We start from the raw sequence: 18,221 nt of genomic DNA on the forward strand, positions 1-18,221 counted from the left end.
CTGCCTCCACAACCCTCTGCAGTATCACAACTAAATTTCTCATCTGTTGTAAATGATTGACCTGCTATCCTGTGATTGTGCCCTGATGTTATAGATTTCACAGAAGCCAAAATATCTCTCTACCTTGTCAAGCCCCATCAGAATCTTGCATGTTTGACAGAAATCACATCAATTTAGACAGCCTCATCCCATGAACCAATCTAATGAACCTTCAAATGTACTACCTTCAATGCACATATATCCTGTGAAGACTGCACAGTACTCCAGGTGTGGTGTCAAAGCCCTATACAGTTGTGACAAGACTTTTTTATCCTTGTATTCCAACCACCATTTGCCTTCCTAACTGCATGTTAACTGTATTCCTTGCACAAGTATACCTGTCTCTTTAAACCTCAACATTCAGAGAAGTTTCACACTTCTGCTCACGAGCAAAGTGTATAACTTCACACTTCCCCACATTATACTTCTTTCAGCCATCATGTTGCCCACTCACTTAACCTGTCTATATCTCTTTGCGGCTCTCTGTATTCTCAGCTTACATTCCCACTTAGCTTTATACCATCAGGAAACTTGGATGAAGAGAATAGTAATGTATCCAAGTCATTATATACTGCAGAACTCCACTGGGTATAGCTTGCCAACTTAAATGCCCCAATTCACCCCTACTGTCTGCTTCATGTCCATTAACCAGTGAGTGCTGTCTTGGGCTGCATTTGAGTGCTTCAGTTGGAGTTTGGCGAGTGAGGGAGTTTGGTGAAGAGGGAAGATGATCCTTTCATTTTCTACCTTTCCTCAAAGAAAACCAGCAGCCTTGGTAAGTAGGATTTGGTGAGTATTTCTACTATCCTTAATATTCTTTAAACTAGAGGTAGTAAAAGGGAGTAATTTGAGGGTAAGTCATGGTAGGGCAGCTCGGTCACGTGGAATTCTTCTCCTGTGCAATGTGGGAAGTCAGGGACACTTCTAGTGTCCATGGTGACCATGTGTGCAAGACACGTCTCCAGTTGCAGCTACTTGAAACCCACGTTTTGGATCTGGAGCAGCTGCTGGAGTCACTGTGGAGCATCTACAGGGCTGAGATCTTCGCAGATAGCACGTACAGTGAGGTGGTCACACCGCAGGTAAAGAGTGCACAGGTAGAAAGGGAATTGGTGACCACAGTAAAGGCACTAGGCAGGTAGTGCAGGAGTCCCCTGTGTCCATCTCCCCCCTCTAACAGATTTTCCGTTTTGGATACTGCTGGGGGAGATGGTTTCTCAGGGGAATGCAGCGAGAGCCAAGTCCATTGGCACCACAATTGGCTCAACTGCATGGGGGAGGGAAAAAAAAGTGGGAGAGCAATTGTGATAGGGGATTCTATTGTAAGGGGAAGAGATAGACGTTTCTGCAGCTGCAGACGTGACATGGATTGTAAGTGGCCTCCCTGGTATCAGGGTCAAGGATGTCAGAGCGGCTGCGAGACATTCTGAAGGGGGAGGGTGAACAGCCAGAAGTCATGGTCCATATTGGTACCATCGACAGCTAAAAAGAGGAGGTCCTGCAAGCAGAATATAGAGAGCTAGGAAATAAAGTAAAAAGCAGGACCTCCAAGGTAATAATCTCAGGATTACTCCTAGTGCCACAAGCTTGCGAGATCAGGAGTAGGAGAATAGACTGGATGAAAGTGTGGCTGGAGAGATAGTGTAGGGGGGAGGGATTTAGATTCCTGAGGCATTGGGACCGATTCTGGGGAAGATGGGGCCTGTACAAGCTGGACAGGTTGTATCCTAGCAGGACTGGCACCAATATCTCACATGGAAATTTGCTAGTACTGAGGGGGAGGGTTTAAACTAGAGTGGCAGGGAATAGGAAGCTGAGTGGGGAGACAGAGAGGGACACAAAGATAGAAATGAAAGAGGCAAAAGTGGAAGGCAGAGGAAATCGGGGCTAGCAGCAAATAGGGCCATAGTACAAAACAAAATGTGTAAAAACGTTAAACAGACAACTCTAAAGGCACTGTATCTGAATGTACGGAATATTCCCAATTAGGTAGATGAATTAACAGTGCAAATTGATGTAAACAGGTGTGATATGATTGCGATTATAGAGACATGGTTGCTGGGTGACCAAGGCTGGGAACTGAATATCCAATGGTATTTGATATTTAAGGACAGGCAAAAAGGAAAAGGAGGTGGCATGGCATTGTTAGTTAAGGATGAAATCAGTGCAATAGTGAAAGAGGATATTGGCTCAGAAAATCTAAATGTAGAATCAGTCTGGGTGGAGCCAAGAAGCAACAAAGGGCAGAAAACATTAGTGGGAGTTGTCCATAGGCCTCCAAACAATAGTGGTAAGGTAGAGAACGGTATTAAACTGGAAATTAGAGATGTGTGTAACAAGGGTGCTACAGTAATGGGACTGAAAGCTGATAAATCTACATCCCAGGGTACTAAAAGAGGTGGCCATGGAAGTACTGGATGCGTTGTCATCTTCCAAAATTGTAATTCTGGAACAGCCCTGGCATATTGGAGGGTGGCAAATGTAATCCCACTATTTAAAAAGAGGGAAGAAGAGTGAATTACAGACCAGTCAGCCTAACATCACTGGTAGGGAAAATGCTAGAATCTATTATAAAGGACGTGATAACAGGACACGTAGAAAATATTAATGGGATTAGATAAAGTCAACATGGATTAATGGAAGGGAAATCATGTTTAACAAACCTACTGGAATTTTTTTGAGGACTTAACTAGGATATGGGAGAACCAGTGGATGTGTGTTTGGATTTTCAAAGCTTTTGATAAAGTCTCACAAGAGATGAGTGTGCAAAATTAAAGCACATGGGATTGGGGTAATATATTGGCATGGATTAAGAATTAATTGACAGGAAACAAGAGTAGGAATAAATGGGTATTTTTCTTTTATCACAGGAAGTCAGTGCTTGGGCTCCAGCTATTCGCAACATAGATCAATGATTTAGATGAGGGAATCAAATATATTTTGAAGTTTGATGACAACACCAAACTAGGTGGGAATGTGAGTGGTGAGGAGGATGTTAAGAGGCTTCAAGGCACTTGAGTGGGCAAATACATGGCAGATGTAGTATGTGGATAAGTGTGAAGTTATCTACTTTGGTCAAAAAAGAAAATGGCAGAGTATTATTTAAATGCTGATGGTGTCCTTTTATACCAGTCATAAAGAAGCATGCAGGTGCAGCAAATGGTATGTTGGCCTTCATTGCAAGGACTTGAGTGCAGGAACAAGGGTGTCTTACTGCAGCTGTATAGGGCCTTAGTAAAACCACATCTGGAGTAGTGTGTGCAGTTTTGGTCTCCTTACCTAAGAAAGGATATACTTGCTATGGAGGACACTGAAAATTCACCAGACTGATTCCTGAGATGGCAGAATTGTCATATGCGGAGAGATTGAGCCAACTAGGCCTGTATTTACTGGAGTTTAGAAGAATGAGAGGGGACCTCACTGAAATGTATGGGAATACCATATCTACAGGTTCCCCTTTAAAATGTAATGATATCTTAAAAACAAATTTGTCAAACCTCCCTGTTCATAAATAATTAATAGATTCCAACATTTTCCGTGACTGATGTCAGGCTAACTGGTCTATAATTCCCTTTCTGGCTCAAGATGAGTGATCTCTAATGACAAACAAGGTAAATTTTGAGGGTATTCTTAAAACTTGAGGGGTAGTGGTTAAATCTAGTACGTATTGCAATGCAGTTTGCAGTCAAATGTGCTCACTGTTTATTGAAAAAAAGCTCTCCTCTTCGGTATTAAAAATCCTTGAATACGGCCTAACAGCTGAAAATCAACTCTTAAAAAAGACGCGTTCCAGCTCACAGCAATATCAACAAAAAGTCTTAGTGAAATTAGCCCCCAAGACAGTATCTTTATTTAAATACAAGTTTGTAGAATACACCAATAAACATTCAAGAGTACACAAAAGCATTATCCTCCAATGACAACCATGGATGTTAAACATGTACAATGATTATTGAGGTTGCAGTCTTCATACTCAAGTCTTCCACAAACACACACAATTTGAAGTCATAGAGAAGGCCTGTTTTTATGATGTCTGACACTGAACCCCAGTTCTGGGGTGATCATCCTCGTCATCATGATATGCCTCACCATTGTAGCGTTGCCTTGACTGCTGTGGATCAAAATCTACCAAATCTACTTGTTCCATATCATCAGTGATGTCAACCTCATGTCGTGCAGGGAGCAATTTTTCTAAAAGAGCTAGTTTATCTGTCTGGATAGAGCCGTTTGGAGGAAAATTCACCTAAAGCCAAAACAAAAATATTTGAAAGCAGCTGTACAATGGATAGGAATGGGCTACCAATACGTGTCTTTCATTAAAATTATAAGTTAAAAGCAACTTGCAATAGCTGTTCAAGCATAGCTATTCAAGTTTTAAAAATTGGAATTTAAATTCATTAATATTAAAAATATTCGATGAATATTTTGAGCATAAGTGATCCATGCTTCAGTGGTAGCTTAGAATTTCTATACATACACCTAAAGAAATGACAAAATTTGTTCCAGCCACTCTTTTATATGGAAGCTGATCAGGGGATCAATGACTTTACCAGTGCATTTATGTATGGTCAAATGTCTAAGCTCCCCGACAGGCAGTGTTTGCAATAAAGAATTTAAATTTACACAGCATCTTTCACATCACAATACACTAAAACACCTCATGGCTACTTGAAGTACCTTCTGTAGTATGGTCACTGATATTTTAGGTAAATGTGGTAGTCAATTTAAACAAATTCGGGTTCTTTCAACCAACAAACATTAGAATCTATTATGGGTGTGTTAATGGAGGGATAGATTTTGGCCAGGATCCCAGTACCTGAGAATCTTGAACATTAACTGTACAGAGGCTTGGTGTAGTTTTAAAGCATTTAATAGGACAACATTTTGTATTGCAATGACTCAAAACAAAATCAGATTCTCATGGCTCAGGATTTGCCTTCAACACCGACTGCTACAGGCAATATAGCCCCACACTCTAGTCCAACGGTTAGTCAAAACAATATACTCTTAGGGCATTTTCAAGAAGATATCAGATGCCTAGTAGCACTTGCTTAATCTCAGTTTCAGAATAGGAGCTGCACCTTTGCTCTTATCAGCACCAAGAACAGGAATCACATGCTTAAAAGGAAACTGTTATTGCTCAAAGTAGATGGACATAACAAACTCCATTGTAGCCATCTTATATTTCACCTCTCTTCTATTTTTCCTTAGTTCTGTTGAAGAGTCATACGGACTCGAAACGTTAACTGTATTCCTGTCCACAGATGCTGTCAGACCTGCTGAGTTTTTCCAGGTATTTTAAATTTTGTTTTTGTTTTCCATTGTAGCCTTGTTTAAACTGCTTTCAATTCTTCAGGAATTTAGCCAGGTATGTGGACCTGTGGGGGTCAATTCTGGTTTGGGCTACAAATTCTGGATTACATTTTGGGATGATTCGTAATAATGTAGTTACAGCAAATCATCCATCCCCAAGGTCACAGGTTTTGCAACTCTCATCCCTAAGGGGTAAAAACTGGCCAAATTAGCCAGAAATATGGCTTTAATCCCAGACCTGAAAAACTGCATACCATCTAATCTCATTCCTAAAAGTTATGCTGACCAAAATTTTGTCCAGTTCATCTAATTCAGTACAATGCATTAAACAGGTCATGAAATTAAGTTCAATATTTATTAAATTTACACATTTTGCAATTTAACAAAGTTAGAATCCAAGACGAAGTATTAGAAAGTTACTGGCCAATGCATAATTTTTAAAAATTGCATACCTTGAACTGAATGATTAGACGACCTTTTTCGTATGGCCTGCGATAAATAGGCATACCCTCATTCAGCACACACTTGATATCTCCATGTTTAACAATGTGGCCTGCAAGAAATAACATTTAACAGAAACATTTAGGAATCCCAGATTCAAATTACCCTTTGGATGAATTTTCTTCTCAGGGCAACACACTAATGCTGAGTAATGGAACATTGTCCATTTCAGCTACTGAAAGCAGAAGTCCTTTTACTCTGCCTCAAACTTGCTGCAATTAAGTTTGCCATTTTCTACTTCAGAATGATTTTGCACTGTGATTTATGGGTAATTATGCACGAAAGCCACATAACCAGACACAGCTGGTAAGCAAACTAACCCAGTGAACCAGTCATTCCTCACCAACATACACTCTACTTACCAGGGTGTGATGTAATGATTATAGTTCTTTTATCCAAAGTTGTGATCGGGCGATGGAAGCCACAGAGAGCCTCCACCAGCTCCAGTTCCATATGCATAACAAGGTCCTCCCCTTGCCTAAAATAAAAAAAGTGAAGGACAATAAAAATGTGGAAAGACATCACTAATATGTTAGTTTAATGTACCATCCTCACACTGACATCAGCTATTTCACTTTTGAAAAGACATTACCTTGTGAAGACACTGTGGTCTTTTTGATCGAGCACAATGATGATATCTCCAGGTTCTAAGCCAGGTTCCTGGTCACCTTCACCATGGAATGTTAGTTTCTGGCCATCCTTCATCCCTTTGTCCCACAAGAAGCAAGAAAAGTAGTTAGACTGGAAGCTCTACAAAACATATACCCTCTCTTCCCGACCCAGCTTTCAAAACCTATTCCTTTGTGTGTGAAAGCTGCAAAGGACACAAAATAGAGTTTCGTAGGAACACACATCATAAATGTTGCAACCTCAGTTTAGTAAAAAGGGTATGCTTAACCTTCATTTGGAGGGGCAAGAGACAAATTAACAGTTAACAGGGTTTAAATCCCACACTGAGGCATTAGATCATGGCTGTGAACCACGTAAAATGAATAATACACTGTTGCTCAAATATTCATATGCTAAAGTCTGTAACTGCCAAAGAACTAGTACAACTGACCCATCCCCTACATGTCTGGATCAATCAGGAGCAGACACTCCTAGAAGACTCCTGATTCCCACCAGTAAAATTAGTAATTTAGCCTATTTAACTAATGTATGCCAAATCTAATAATTGCAACACTTTGAACAAATCATACCCTTGTAGCTTCAAGGGTGTTGAAAGGGAATGGGTCAAAATTCTGCTTACTGTTGGGAGCTTAAATCTTTGACATGTTGCAGAGTTTAAACTCGAGATCTTGAAAGAATTGCTCCAAGCATAAAGTGGGTGCAAAACAAACTCTTCCCAGAATTACGAGAAGCTACTTTCCTAACAGGCTCTGTATGGGTCCATTGCTACATCAAAGTTCAATTTCTGGGTAGGAATAGCTTGTGTCAGACAGGGCAACTGCACCGAGTCTTTCTCTGGGTAGGGGGATAGAAAGACAGAGTCCCTTCCATGGTTTCAAATCTACCATTTACCATAACTTCATCATACCTTTATCAATGTGAACTTCCAGGATCTTCTTTTCCATAACAATTTTTCTTCCACTACAGTTTTTACATCTATCCTTGGGACTGATGCGCTCTCCTTGGCCATGACACTCTTGGCACACAGACTGAATTTGCTGAACCATGCCTGGTCCAATTTGGTGGATGCGTACTTGCATACCCGATCCACGACAGACAGGGCAGCATTCTACTGACCCTTTCTTACCACCACGACCTATAAAAGGGGGGAGAAAAACAGAGGGGAAAATAGTTACAGCAGACAAATCAAAATACTACAGTACACTGTAGAGTTTTCACTGTTTGAAGATATATAGAGTTAAAAATAATCTAATGTAAACTCCTGTCATGTTACTCCTGCTAAATTAGATTCCATATTCTGTGTTATGCAGAGCCAGCTGTTATGATTTAGCAGTGTGAAATTACAAATATGTGGATTAAAGTTAATTGTTATGATTGACAATAGCAAGATGATCGATACTGTGCACAAGTAGCTGTTTTGAAATGCTGAGGAGTGATGATATGATTGGTCCAGGGGTATGTAAGCAATTGTTAGAAGGGAGGGGGAAAAGTGTAGCCTGTGGCACTATATAAACAAAATCAGCTGTGGTCATGGCTAGGAATAAAGAAATTCCAAAATCTTTGGTGGGATCAGTGGCAGGGAAAGGCAACAAACCACCTCAAAATTGCTAGCGATGGCAGGCAGTTCCGAGGAGGAGCATTAGACTCAACTTTGCAACAAGCTTCAGGTGGGTGTTGTTTTGGAAAATGCCTTGGATGGAGCTAGATGGACTCAACTGAGACAAATATGAAGTCAACAGGAAATGTGACAATTATAAAACACCAGAAAATACACAGAAGTATAACACTTGAGAGAAACCATGCATGGCTTTTCTTACAACATTGCCAAAAAGTCAAGGTGATATAGATATTTTACAAGGAAGATGTCCACCTGTGTTACTTAATGAACTGGAGGGTACAATGTGTTAATAATGCCACCTAATGAATGACTTAAGACAACTGACTAAAGTGAAACTGCATTTTAATTACACTGCTACTGTTAATATTTTTGGACATAAATTTTGTAAGGTTGCATGGAAAAGTTAGAATACCTTGATCATATGTTTCTTTAAATATTTTGCACTCAGAAGTTCTCTGAAGTGGGATACTGGTGTATGCAAATAAATAGCATGTGGAAGAGGAAGAGAAAAATCAGCAAATATAGGAAAGGGAGTCCTACAATAAAGTGGTGGGAGATGTGCTGTCACTCATCAAATACTGTATGGGGAACACTTCAACCCCCTCCTCCCACCTGCAGTTGACCAGGATAAATTTCCTGTGATATGGGAGTATGGGGAGGCAAAAGGTAGTGGGGAATGCAGTAGTATGGTAAGGGGCCAGGTGATGGTTAAGTATTTTTGGGATGTGATTGCACAAGCGAGCTTTGAAAACAGTGACAACCAAATTATCTCAAAAGCAAAATACTATGGATACTTGAAATCTGGAACAAAAACAGAACATGCTAGAGTTACTCAGCACGTCAGATGATATCTGTAAGATAAACAAAGTTTACTTTTCAGGACCCTTCCTCAGAACTGGATAAAGTTAGAGATGTAATAGATTTTAAGCAAGTAGAGAAACAGGGAAAGGGGAGAACAAAAAAAAAAAGAGCAGCAGGTCTGTGGTCGGGTGGAACGCAGGTGAAAGATTAAATGGCAAATGGGACAGTGGTGCGAGGCAAAAGCAGGTGATAATGAACAAGCAAAGAAACAAAAAAGGTAAATCCAGAAAGGGTGAAAATGGGAAATAGCAGAATCACTAACAGCACCTGCCTACTCCCTCCCCCCTACCCATATAGCAGAGGTAATGATAGAGCGTTTGGAGCCCTGGAAGAGAGGAGGTTAAAAAGGTAGATGCTACATCTTTTGCACTTGCACTGGGAGGGGTGACTGAGAAACAGACTAGGGTGTTGGGGAGGAAACATTACCTTTGGAACGCTGAAAGGGGAAGGTCAGATGTGTTTGGGGATGTGGCATCAAGCTGGAGATAATGGAAGATGATCCGTTGAATACGGAGGCTAGCGGAGTGGGAGGTGAGGACAAGGCAAACTGTGTGGTGGCTCTGGAAGGGAGGGAAAGGGTTTGAGAGCAGAAGTGTAGGAAATGGAATGGTTGCGTGATGTGGTGGAAGCTAAGAAATTGGGAGAATGGATAGATATGTTAAAGGTAGCAAGGTCAGAGCTCAGGGAGTCAGTGGGCTTCATAGTGGAAGCTACTCCTGGTATCCTCCCAGCTATGCAATGGCACCATGTAGATTTTTCTTTCAACCTTATAAGCTTGCCCCAAGTCCTTACTTTTGCCCAGGTCTACAATTTCAACTCCTCTATTCCCTGACACCACTTCAACAAAGTGCAGAGAATCAGCTGTATAGGTTTTCCAAACTATCTGGAGTGCACGTGCGCAGTGTATGGAGAAGAGAAAAAAGTGGTAATTTGAAAAGGATCTCTGCAGAAATTAAAATTTCTGAATGTATTTACTGCAATCCGTTTCTAAAATTACAAGTTCCTACTATAGTCACCATTTCAACAAATTACATACCTTCACATTTCTCACATATTACATTCTTCTGCAGTGCTAGTTTTCTAGTGGCACCATTGTACATGTCCTCCAATGAAACAGAAAGCTGATGGACCACATTTTTCCCTGGAGACAGTTAAAAAGAAAAATCACTTTCCATTAATTATTTTAATTGCCAAGGCCACATTCACATGATATAATTTCTACTGAAAATGCTAGGAAAAATATAGCTAGCTCCCTTAATTATACAAGTTACCAAGTCCCATAAAGTAATATCTAGTTCAAAATTGCCCACGAGTTTACCACATGATCTTTCTTCAGCTTAATAAGACATATTTACTGACAAACTACTGGTTCTCCATGTTAGCCAAATGAAGGCCAGGCTTTTCAAAGCACTTGCTGTCAAGCCAGACAAGAACAATGTGGGCAAAAGACCCAATGGGCCTTCCCTCAATTACAGGACACAGAGAGAAAAAAAGAATTTATTATTGTTGCATTAAAGTCAGTTCAAATTTTGCTGTTTCAGTCCAATATTGTATTTTCAATTGACTAGGTTGCAAATGTTGGTGAAAACCCAGTCCCTGACAGTGAAATGGCAAATTTATTAAGTGCTCGTTTAAGGCACTCAAAGTTGATTTTATACTCCACAACCATTAAAACAGTTCATATAAAAATTCTAGTACCGAATACTGACATTAGATTTTTTCCCCCCATCTGCACTGCCAATTGAAACTACTGTACACATTACAAGTGGAGAGTCAGGAACAAATATTAGACAATCGGTGGGTTTCCTTCCCTGTGCAAAGTTCCAGTATTTAAGTGGAGTGAAACATTCTGCTTTTAATATATAGCAAATAATGGTATTGATACTATTTTAAATATTTATGGGATAGGTATAACTTGGATTTACCTTGTCTTTACTGTTTTCAACTTTTATGTTCAGCACTATTGGCCTAGTTCTTCACACTACTGTCTTCCATCCCTATTACTATAAGAATCAGTTGCAAAGATGCCAATTATAGCCTATTAAGCAGAACCAACTATTTAAAGGCTCTAACGATCTCAGTAAAGTTAGGTCTTCAAGTAGTTTCAGCTGGCTATTCACAGCTCATGAGCGTGATTGCCTGAATGAAAAGTTGCACTCGAATCTGATAAATTAGGAGAAACCGTTGTCAAGTGAGACTTAGAGGTGTCAGCTGTGGCTCAGTTCATAGCATCCTCGCCTTTGAATCAGAGGGTTGTGGGTTCATGTCCCACTCCCGGAAAACCAAGAACTGTGATTGTACTCGAAAGAAGTTGCAATCTGTGACTGTTGGTAACTCGAAAAGAGTTTCCTATATTTAGAAATAATTATGTTGGTTACTTACCTGTTATGTCTTACCCTCCATCACATACAATGGAGGAATCATGTTAACACCTATGTGCCCACTATAAGTTGTGGGGGCTGTAAATGCAAGGATGTGGGGAATATTCATTTTGCTCCCACATGCTGAGAGAGATTTAAAAAATGTTATGTCAAGGTAAGTATTCAGAAAGAAAAATCATAAAAGGACAATCTTTACCTCGCCTCTCTCTGTGCATTCTGCCTCCTCCACCAAAGAACATATCGAAGATATCCATAGGCGACCCAAATCCTCCTCCACCACCACCACCTTCTTTAATAGCTTGCTCACCACCTCGGTCATAGAGTTCTCGTTTCTTGGGATCAGATAGTACTTCATAAGCTTGAGAAATCTGTTTGAACTGTGGGGTAGAGGAAACAAGGCCAAATTATTGTAACTAAAGATAGCTTAAACTAAGTAGCCTGATATATAAAAGAGGAGTTAATAAGATTTAAACATTAGGTAACAAATATCTCATTTTCAAATGTACATGTCAAATGCAATGGTTCCACTTGCTGTTCCTGGGCTGTTACCTCTGGTGTCCCCCAAAAATTGTGACATCTACAATGGTGACAGGTATTAGAGCCAAACATCTGGTTAGAAAGGTCTATTAAGATAATTTGTCTAAGTTATCTGGTATCTTGAAAGAACGTTTGGATGTATACAGAAGCAATTTCTCTCCCTGTAGGTCAGCTACCACAAATGAATTGTTCTCTCCATAAGTGCAGCAAGTTTCACTTGCCAATTCAACCCCCTCATTGTCAACATTTACCAAGCAGCAAGAAACATTTCAATTTAAACAAAACCCAAAAATAATTAGCAGTAACCCTAAACAAAAAGATATCTACATCCAGTGGGGGGCTAGAAGATTCAGTCCCCCAGAGAATAGTCATCTTCTCACTGTAGTTTCATATTGACAGATCTAATAGCTCAGCAATGTGGCTTAATCAAACACACCATCCGTATTACTCTTAAAAACAGTACAACCTTACAATTAGAAAAAAAATCCACCGTCAACAATTGGAAAATTTTAATACTCAAATTGTGCAAGTAGTCATAAGTAGATCATACTGCTGCCTGCATACACTGCATGTTAATATCTGTTTAATGCACCAGGAGGTACATTCCTCAGAGTGGGGCAAGAGAGGGCAGTGATCTCAATGTTTACTGGTCTCAAGTCATTGTTGCTATGGATTCACCTTACAAGGTCACAATTTAAATTAGGTTTCAGTCACAGGAACGTAGCAATAACCCCCAGCACTTAGTAGCTGTTATCGATTGTTTTAAGTTTAAACAATTTTGCATACACACACACCTACCTTTTCACCTTCATTTGGATTCTTGTCAGGATGATATTTCAGAGCTAGTTTCCTATAGGCCTTTTTGAGTTCCTCAGCACTTGCATTGGGCTTAACCCCCAAAACATCATAGAATACAGTTTCCTTCACCATCTTTCACTGTAGTAGTCTGAAAAAATGACATTGATTTAGAAGATAACTTCATAATATGAAATGTATTAAATAGTAATTATCACCACAATTAGTAGTCAATTCCAAATGCACTACAGGCAAAACAAGGATGAAATGAGTTATGTCACCTTTCTGCATATAGCTGAACAAGCCCTCCCTTAACACCATGGCAAGACTACCCACAGAGCAAACTTACAAAGAAGTATGAAATACAAAAGATCCTCCAGTAGAAACTGAAATCACCAAACCACAAATCCCACAACTTATATTTATAAAGCACCTTCTTCAGTTTAATAAAACATCCCCAAGATGCTTCATAGGAATTTTATAAAGCAAAATATGATACCAAACCACAAAAAGATTTTAAGGCAGGTGACCAAAAATCTGGTCAAACAGATTTTTTTTTAAAAAGATGATCCTTAAAACCTGAGGGAAATAGAAAAACAGAGGTTTAAGAAAGGAAATCCAGAGCCTAAGGCCTAGGCAGCTGAACACAGCCAACAATGGTAACGCAATTAAAACTGGGGCTGCTCAAGGAGGCCAGAATGGGAGGCAGCAAGAGTCCTGAGGGTTGTGAGGAAATTACAGAGATAGGGAGGCGCAAGGCCATGGAGGGCTTGTTAACAAGGATGAGAATTGTAAAATCAAGCTGTTGCTTAGCCAGGAGCCAGTGTAGGTTAGGGTGATGTGTGAACAGGACTTGATTCAAGTTAGGATATTGGCAGGAGAGTTTTAGATGACCTGAAGTTTATGGATGGTAGAATGTGGGAAGCCAGTCAGGAAAGCACTGAATAGTCAAATCTAGATATAAGAAAGGCATGCATGAGGAGTTCAACAGATCAAAGGCAGAGTCAGGCGATGCTCAAGTTTGAAACAGATGGTTTATTGATGGCACAGATACATGGTTAGAAACTCATATCGGGATCACATATGATACCAAGTTTGCAAATAGTGTAGTTCAGCTTCAGACAGTTACCAGCAGGAAGGATGGAGTCAGTAGCTAAGAGTGGATTTTGTGATGGAGGCTCAAGACAATGGCTTTGCAGCTTCCCAATACAAGTTGGGGGTAATTTTTGCTCAGCCAGTACTAGTGGCAAGCAGTCAAACACAAGGTAGAGCTGGCTGGGGTCAGTATACATGTGAAAACCAGCACGTTTTAGGATGATTTCGCTTAGGGCAGCATGTACATGAGCAACAGGAGGGGGTGAAGGATAGATTTTTGGGGGACACCAGAGGTAACAGTGCAGGAACAGCAAGTGAAGCCATTGCATGTGACAATGATGACAATTAGACAAGAATGGATTCAGTCCCACTTTGCTGAATGATGGACAGGCATGAGGAGAAAGCTGTAGTCAATCATGAAGGCTGCAGACTGGGCTCAAAAGACAAGGGGGGGATAAGTTTACCTTTGTCATTTGTGACTTTTATAGGAGCCATTTTGTTACTTTGGCAGAGACAGAAACCTGACTGGAGGGATTCAAATATCAAGTAGCAAGAAAGATGGCACAGGTTTGGAAGGGGACAGCACAACAGAAAGAGGAGATTGCAAATGGGGTGGTACTTTGCAAGATGTAGGATGTCAAGAGTTTGTTTTTGAGGACAGGGGTGGTGACAGCAGATTTGAAAGTTCAATAATGCATCATAAAAGTTATACAAAACAGAGCCCTTAAACTCGAGTTGTAGCATTTGACATAATATAACCCCCCTTCCCCCAACCCCACCTTCTGCACAGTGAATGGGTGCATAATTTCCTCTTTCAACCCATATTAAATACAAATCACAGAACAGCCTGCTCCTGTGCTGTAAATTCTTCGGTTTCTTGCATCTTTATGCTAGCATTAGAAAATTTGTTTTAACCGCCTGCCCTGCCCTCGTTCTCACCCACCAAAATCCTGATTTCTCCCCCTTCACATATTATTGATCAGAAATTGGGAAAACTATCCTGCTCTTCAAGTATTGCCCTGGGACCCTCTACATCCACTTGAGCGAGGCAGGTGGAGTCAGTTTAATGTCTTCTCTGAAAGACAGGAACTTTGGTACTGAACTTCTGCACTTAAATTTCTGGAGTTAGACACGGAACACACAGCATTCTCACTCAAGAGACAGGAGTGCTACTACCAAGCTTAGAGCCCATGTCTCTCCCACTGTATCTTCTTCAAAGTTCCAATTCTTCTAATGCACAAAGAGGGGGAAGAAATCTCACTGAACAAACCTAATTTCTTTGCATCTTTCTTGTGTATTAATTTTTTCTCAATCACACAGCAGAGAAGGGTTAAAAAATTAAGAAAGCAAGCCAGTAGAGGGAATTTTAAGACAGACCTAACTGAATGGTGTAACATGTTCAGAGGCCTGAATGGGTGTGTCCTGTTCCCATCTTCCTAGGACATTCACCAAGTTCTTTGAAAGAGCTATCCAATTAGTCCTCCCCTGCAAATTTCTCCTTTTCAATTATACATCCAATTCCCTTTTGAAAGTTGCAATTGAATTTGCTTACACTGCCCTTTCAAGTCTTATATTCCTCTAAGTTTCTTCTCTTTACCCACTTGATTGAATGCATCATTCTGAATTGTAATTGCTCATAAGTATTTGCGCCACCCACATCCTCCCTTAGAGTTTTCCTCTGGAAACTGGACCAGTTCTAAGATGTCTGGCCAAAGATGATGACAACATGGTGGCAAATTCTGAGTTTTGTATTTCAGTCCATAGGTTTGAAATAGCAGATTTAAAAAGAAGTTGATTTTCATAGAAAGACCAGACTGATTGTGCTGGAAACTAGTCAGGCTATAGAGAATTATTGTTCTAAAGCAAACAAAATGAACACAATCAAGGCATTGAGAGGTACTTGGTATTCAAAGTAGGTCCTTAATTTTGATGAATGATTCAACTTTGATGCAACAGGGGTGGTCATCTGGCCCATCATGCTTGGGCCAGCTCTTGAAAAGAACATTAAGAAATAGAAGTTGAAGTGGGACAAATGGTTCCTGGAGCCTGCTCCACCATTTGATAAGGTCATGGCTGAACTTTCTTCCTCAACTCCATGTGCTTGCGCTACCCCATATCCCTTAGTATCCAACCCTCTGTCTTGAATATACTCAACAACTGAGCAGCCACATCTCTCTGGGTAGAGAATTCCAAGATTCACAACCATCTGAGAGAAGACATTTCTCATCTCAGTTCTAGATGGACAACTTGCTTTGAGACTACGACCCCATAGTTCTAGATTCCCCAGCCAGGGGAAACATCATCTCAGAATCTTATTTTTCAACAAAATCGCCTTCAAGTCTTCTGAACTCCTGAGAATATAGGCCCATTCTACTCAAATTCCCATCATAGGCCAACCTTTTCGTCCCAAGGAATCAATGTAGCAAAGCTTCACTGCACACAAAGCAATTAAGTTGTGTTGGTCTTGTCTTGTTTCTTTCTTTATCCCCATATGTTGCATTCAGGATTGTTGCCATGTAGCTGCTCACACCTCATTTAGATGCCTTTTTTTTATTCTATCCTTTAGCCTCATTGGCTGTTGCATCATGAAATCTTTTGTTATTTTATCTCCCCTGCCCCCCCCCCCCACCCCACCCCACCCATCATAGACCTTTTTTGTTCTTCCTACCCCACTCCTTCCACTGGCTTAAAAGCTCTCAAGTTTCTATCTTTCTTCAGTTCTGATGAAAAGTCACCTCAACCTAAAAAGTTAACTCTGTCTCTCCACAGATGCTGCCTGATCCAGAGTATTCCCAGCTTTTTCTTTTGTTTTTATGGACTTCAGATAGATATGCAGGTGCGCTAAAAAACTGGCAAATTCTCTTGAAACCCATCAAGGTGGGGAATGCAAATAAAATGGGTGACTGCCAACAAACCACAAACACCCCACACCTAGACTGAGAAGAGACAGGCAAGAATAAAAACACAAAGCACTGGAAAAAAGCTCAGCCTGTCTGACAGCATCTGTGGTGATAGAAACAGAGTTTACATTGAGTCCAACAGGATGTTTCTTCGAAACCAGTTCCGAAGGAGTAATTTTTGACTCCAAACATTAACTTTATTTTTCTCTCTCCACGGATGCACCAGGCAAGCCACATATTTCCAGCACTTTTGTTTCTATTTCAGATCTCCAGCTGTATTCTGCTTTTTACATAGAGAGATAGGCAGAGGGTTTTGTATTGTAAATGGGTGCAGTGATGATCACACACATGGGGCACAAAGTTGGGCTTCCCAGCCAGGCATAGTCAATCTTCTGAAGAAGGGTCATACAGACTCGAAATGTTAACTGTCTTTCTCTCCACAGATGCTGTCCGACCTGCTGAGTTTTTCCAGCACTTCGTTTCAGATTTCCAGCAACCGCAGTACTTTGCCTTTACCTGGAGTCACGTGGGAACTGAACGCTCGGTCACGTGACAGGCAGCAAGAGTCACGTGGTCGGTTGCCGGAAGTGACGTCGGCCACACCGGCGCCGGGAGGATGGGGGAGGGGGGCGGCGACAGCGAGGACACGGACTTGCCGCCCTCGTGTTTCAATCAATTAAATCCGGGATATATATATAATTAAAATTTAAATTAATAACAACCCCTGAAAAGACGCCAAGGGCGTCTCGAATCTAACATCCGAAAGAGAAACGAACAGAGGTTAGAGCCCAGCGTATCTTATTTATTTAGATAAAAGAGCCGGCGACGCGTAACCGGCAAAAAAACCGCAACGCGGCTATTGTTCCCCCGGCGGATCAAAAAAAAGACTGAAGGAAATAGCGCATAACTCCGATCAATTCATATAAAAAATACGTTTATGTTAAAGAACACCTCCCCCACACACACGGAAAAGCTGGAATAGCCTCGACGGAAATTTTTTTTAAAACTAGAAGCTTCCCCTGATCATCCCGTCAAAAACCCCAGTTAATAAAATATAAATCATTCTCCAGATCCAAAGGGTAAAAACTCTTTCATGAGAATCTCTTGTCAGTGGGACCCCAGGAGCTCTGGGCTTACCTCGAAGCTGCTCCTAGCAAAGCGGTGGAAACGCCGGGACGCTTCTAGAAATTTCTGCGCTTGCCGGCTCATCCGGGTCCCCCGGACGCGGCCGCGTGCTGACGTCACCCGCCCGGAAGTGTTGAGCCGCCGCCTCCACCCCCTTACTGAGCATGCGCGGAGCGCTGGCACTCAAGCAATGGCAACTCCCCCATCCGCTATGCTTGATTGCAGCACAAGCGCAACTCCATAAACTGAGAAAGGCAGAACCTTCTGGAAAATGCACAGTGTACCACCCCACCCCCAACCAAGGCGGTGGTTTCCTTCACCGCCCCCCGGATTGCCCTGGAGTCTCCAGGAATTGAAGATCAATTTCCAGGACGCTGCTGTGTGCAACCCTGGAGATATAGGGACATTAAAAAATCGATAGTTTTT

General features: G+C 41.1%; 1 protein-coding gene across 2 annotated transcripts; it reads right to left on the reverse strand.

The window, feature by feature from the left end:
* Nucleotides 1–3,870: 3,870 nt before the first annotated feature.
* LOC144667861 (dnaJ homolog subfamily A member 1) lies at nucleotides 3,871–17,941 on the reverse strand. Of its 2 annotated transcripts, none has more exons than XM_078529414.1 (9): nucleotides 17,808–17,941; nucleotides 12,679–12,826; nucleotides 11,540–11,720; nucleotides 9,999–10,103; nucleotides 7,391–7,618; nucleotides 6,446–6,560; nucleotides 6,216–6,331; nucleotides 5,805–5,905; nucleotides 3,871–4,282 (listed from the first exon to the last, which is right to left on the reverse strand). In XM_078529414.1, the coding sequence occupies exons 2-9, from the start codon at nucleotides 12,808–12,810 to the stop codon at nucleotides 4,064–4,066; spliced, it is 1,197 nt and encodes a 398-aa protein (XP_078385540.1). In that variant the 5' UTR covers nucleotides 12,811–12,826; nucleotides 17,808–17,941; the 3' UTR covers nucleotides 3,871–4,063. The 2 variants fall into 2 exon arrangements, with proteins under 2 accessions (XP_078385540.1, XP_078385550.1); XM_078529424.1 differs by lacking the exon at nucleotides 17,808–17,941 and adding an exon at nucleotides 17,604–17,742.
* Nucleotides 17,942–18,221: the final 280 nt, after the last annotated feature.

Source organism: Cetorhinus maximus, chromosome 2 (genome assembly GCF_964194155.1).
Source record: "Cetorhinus maximus chromosome 2, sCetMax3.hap1.1, whole genome shotgun sequence".
In the NCBI taxonomy this organism is placed as follows: domain Eukaryota; kingdom Metazoa; phylum Chordata; class Chondrichthyes; order Lamniformes; family Cetorhinidae; genus Cetorhinus; species Cetorhinus maximus.

Excerpts from the sequence above, each read along its gene's own strand:
- LOC144667861 (XM_078529414.1), bottom strand. The coding sequence starts at position 12,810 with ATGGTGAAGGAAACTGTATTCTATGATGTTTTGGGGGTTAAGCCCAAT. Across the intron at positions 7,619-9,998 it reads AATATGTGAGAAATGTGAAG|GTCGTGGTGGTAAGAAAGGG; the intron begins GTATGTAATTTG and ends CCCCTTTTATAG. Across the intron at positions 4,283-5,804 it reads GTCTAATCATTCAGTTCAAG|GTGAATTTTCCTCCAAACGG; the intron begins GTATGCAATTTT and ends TTTTGGCTTTAG.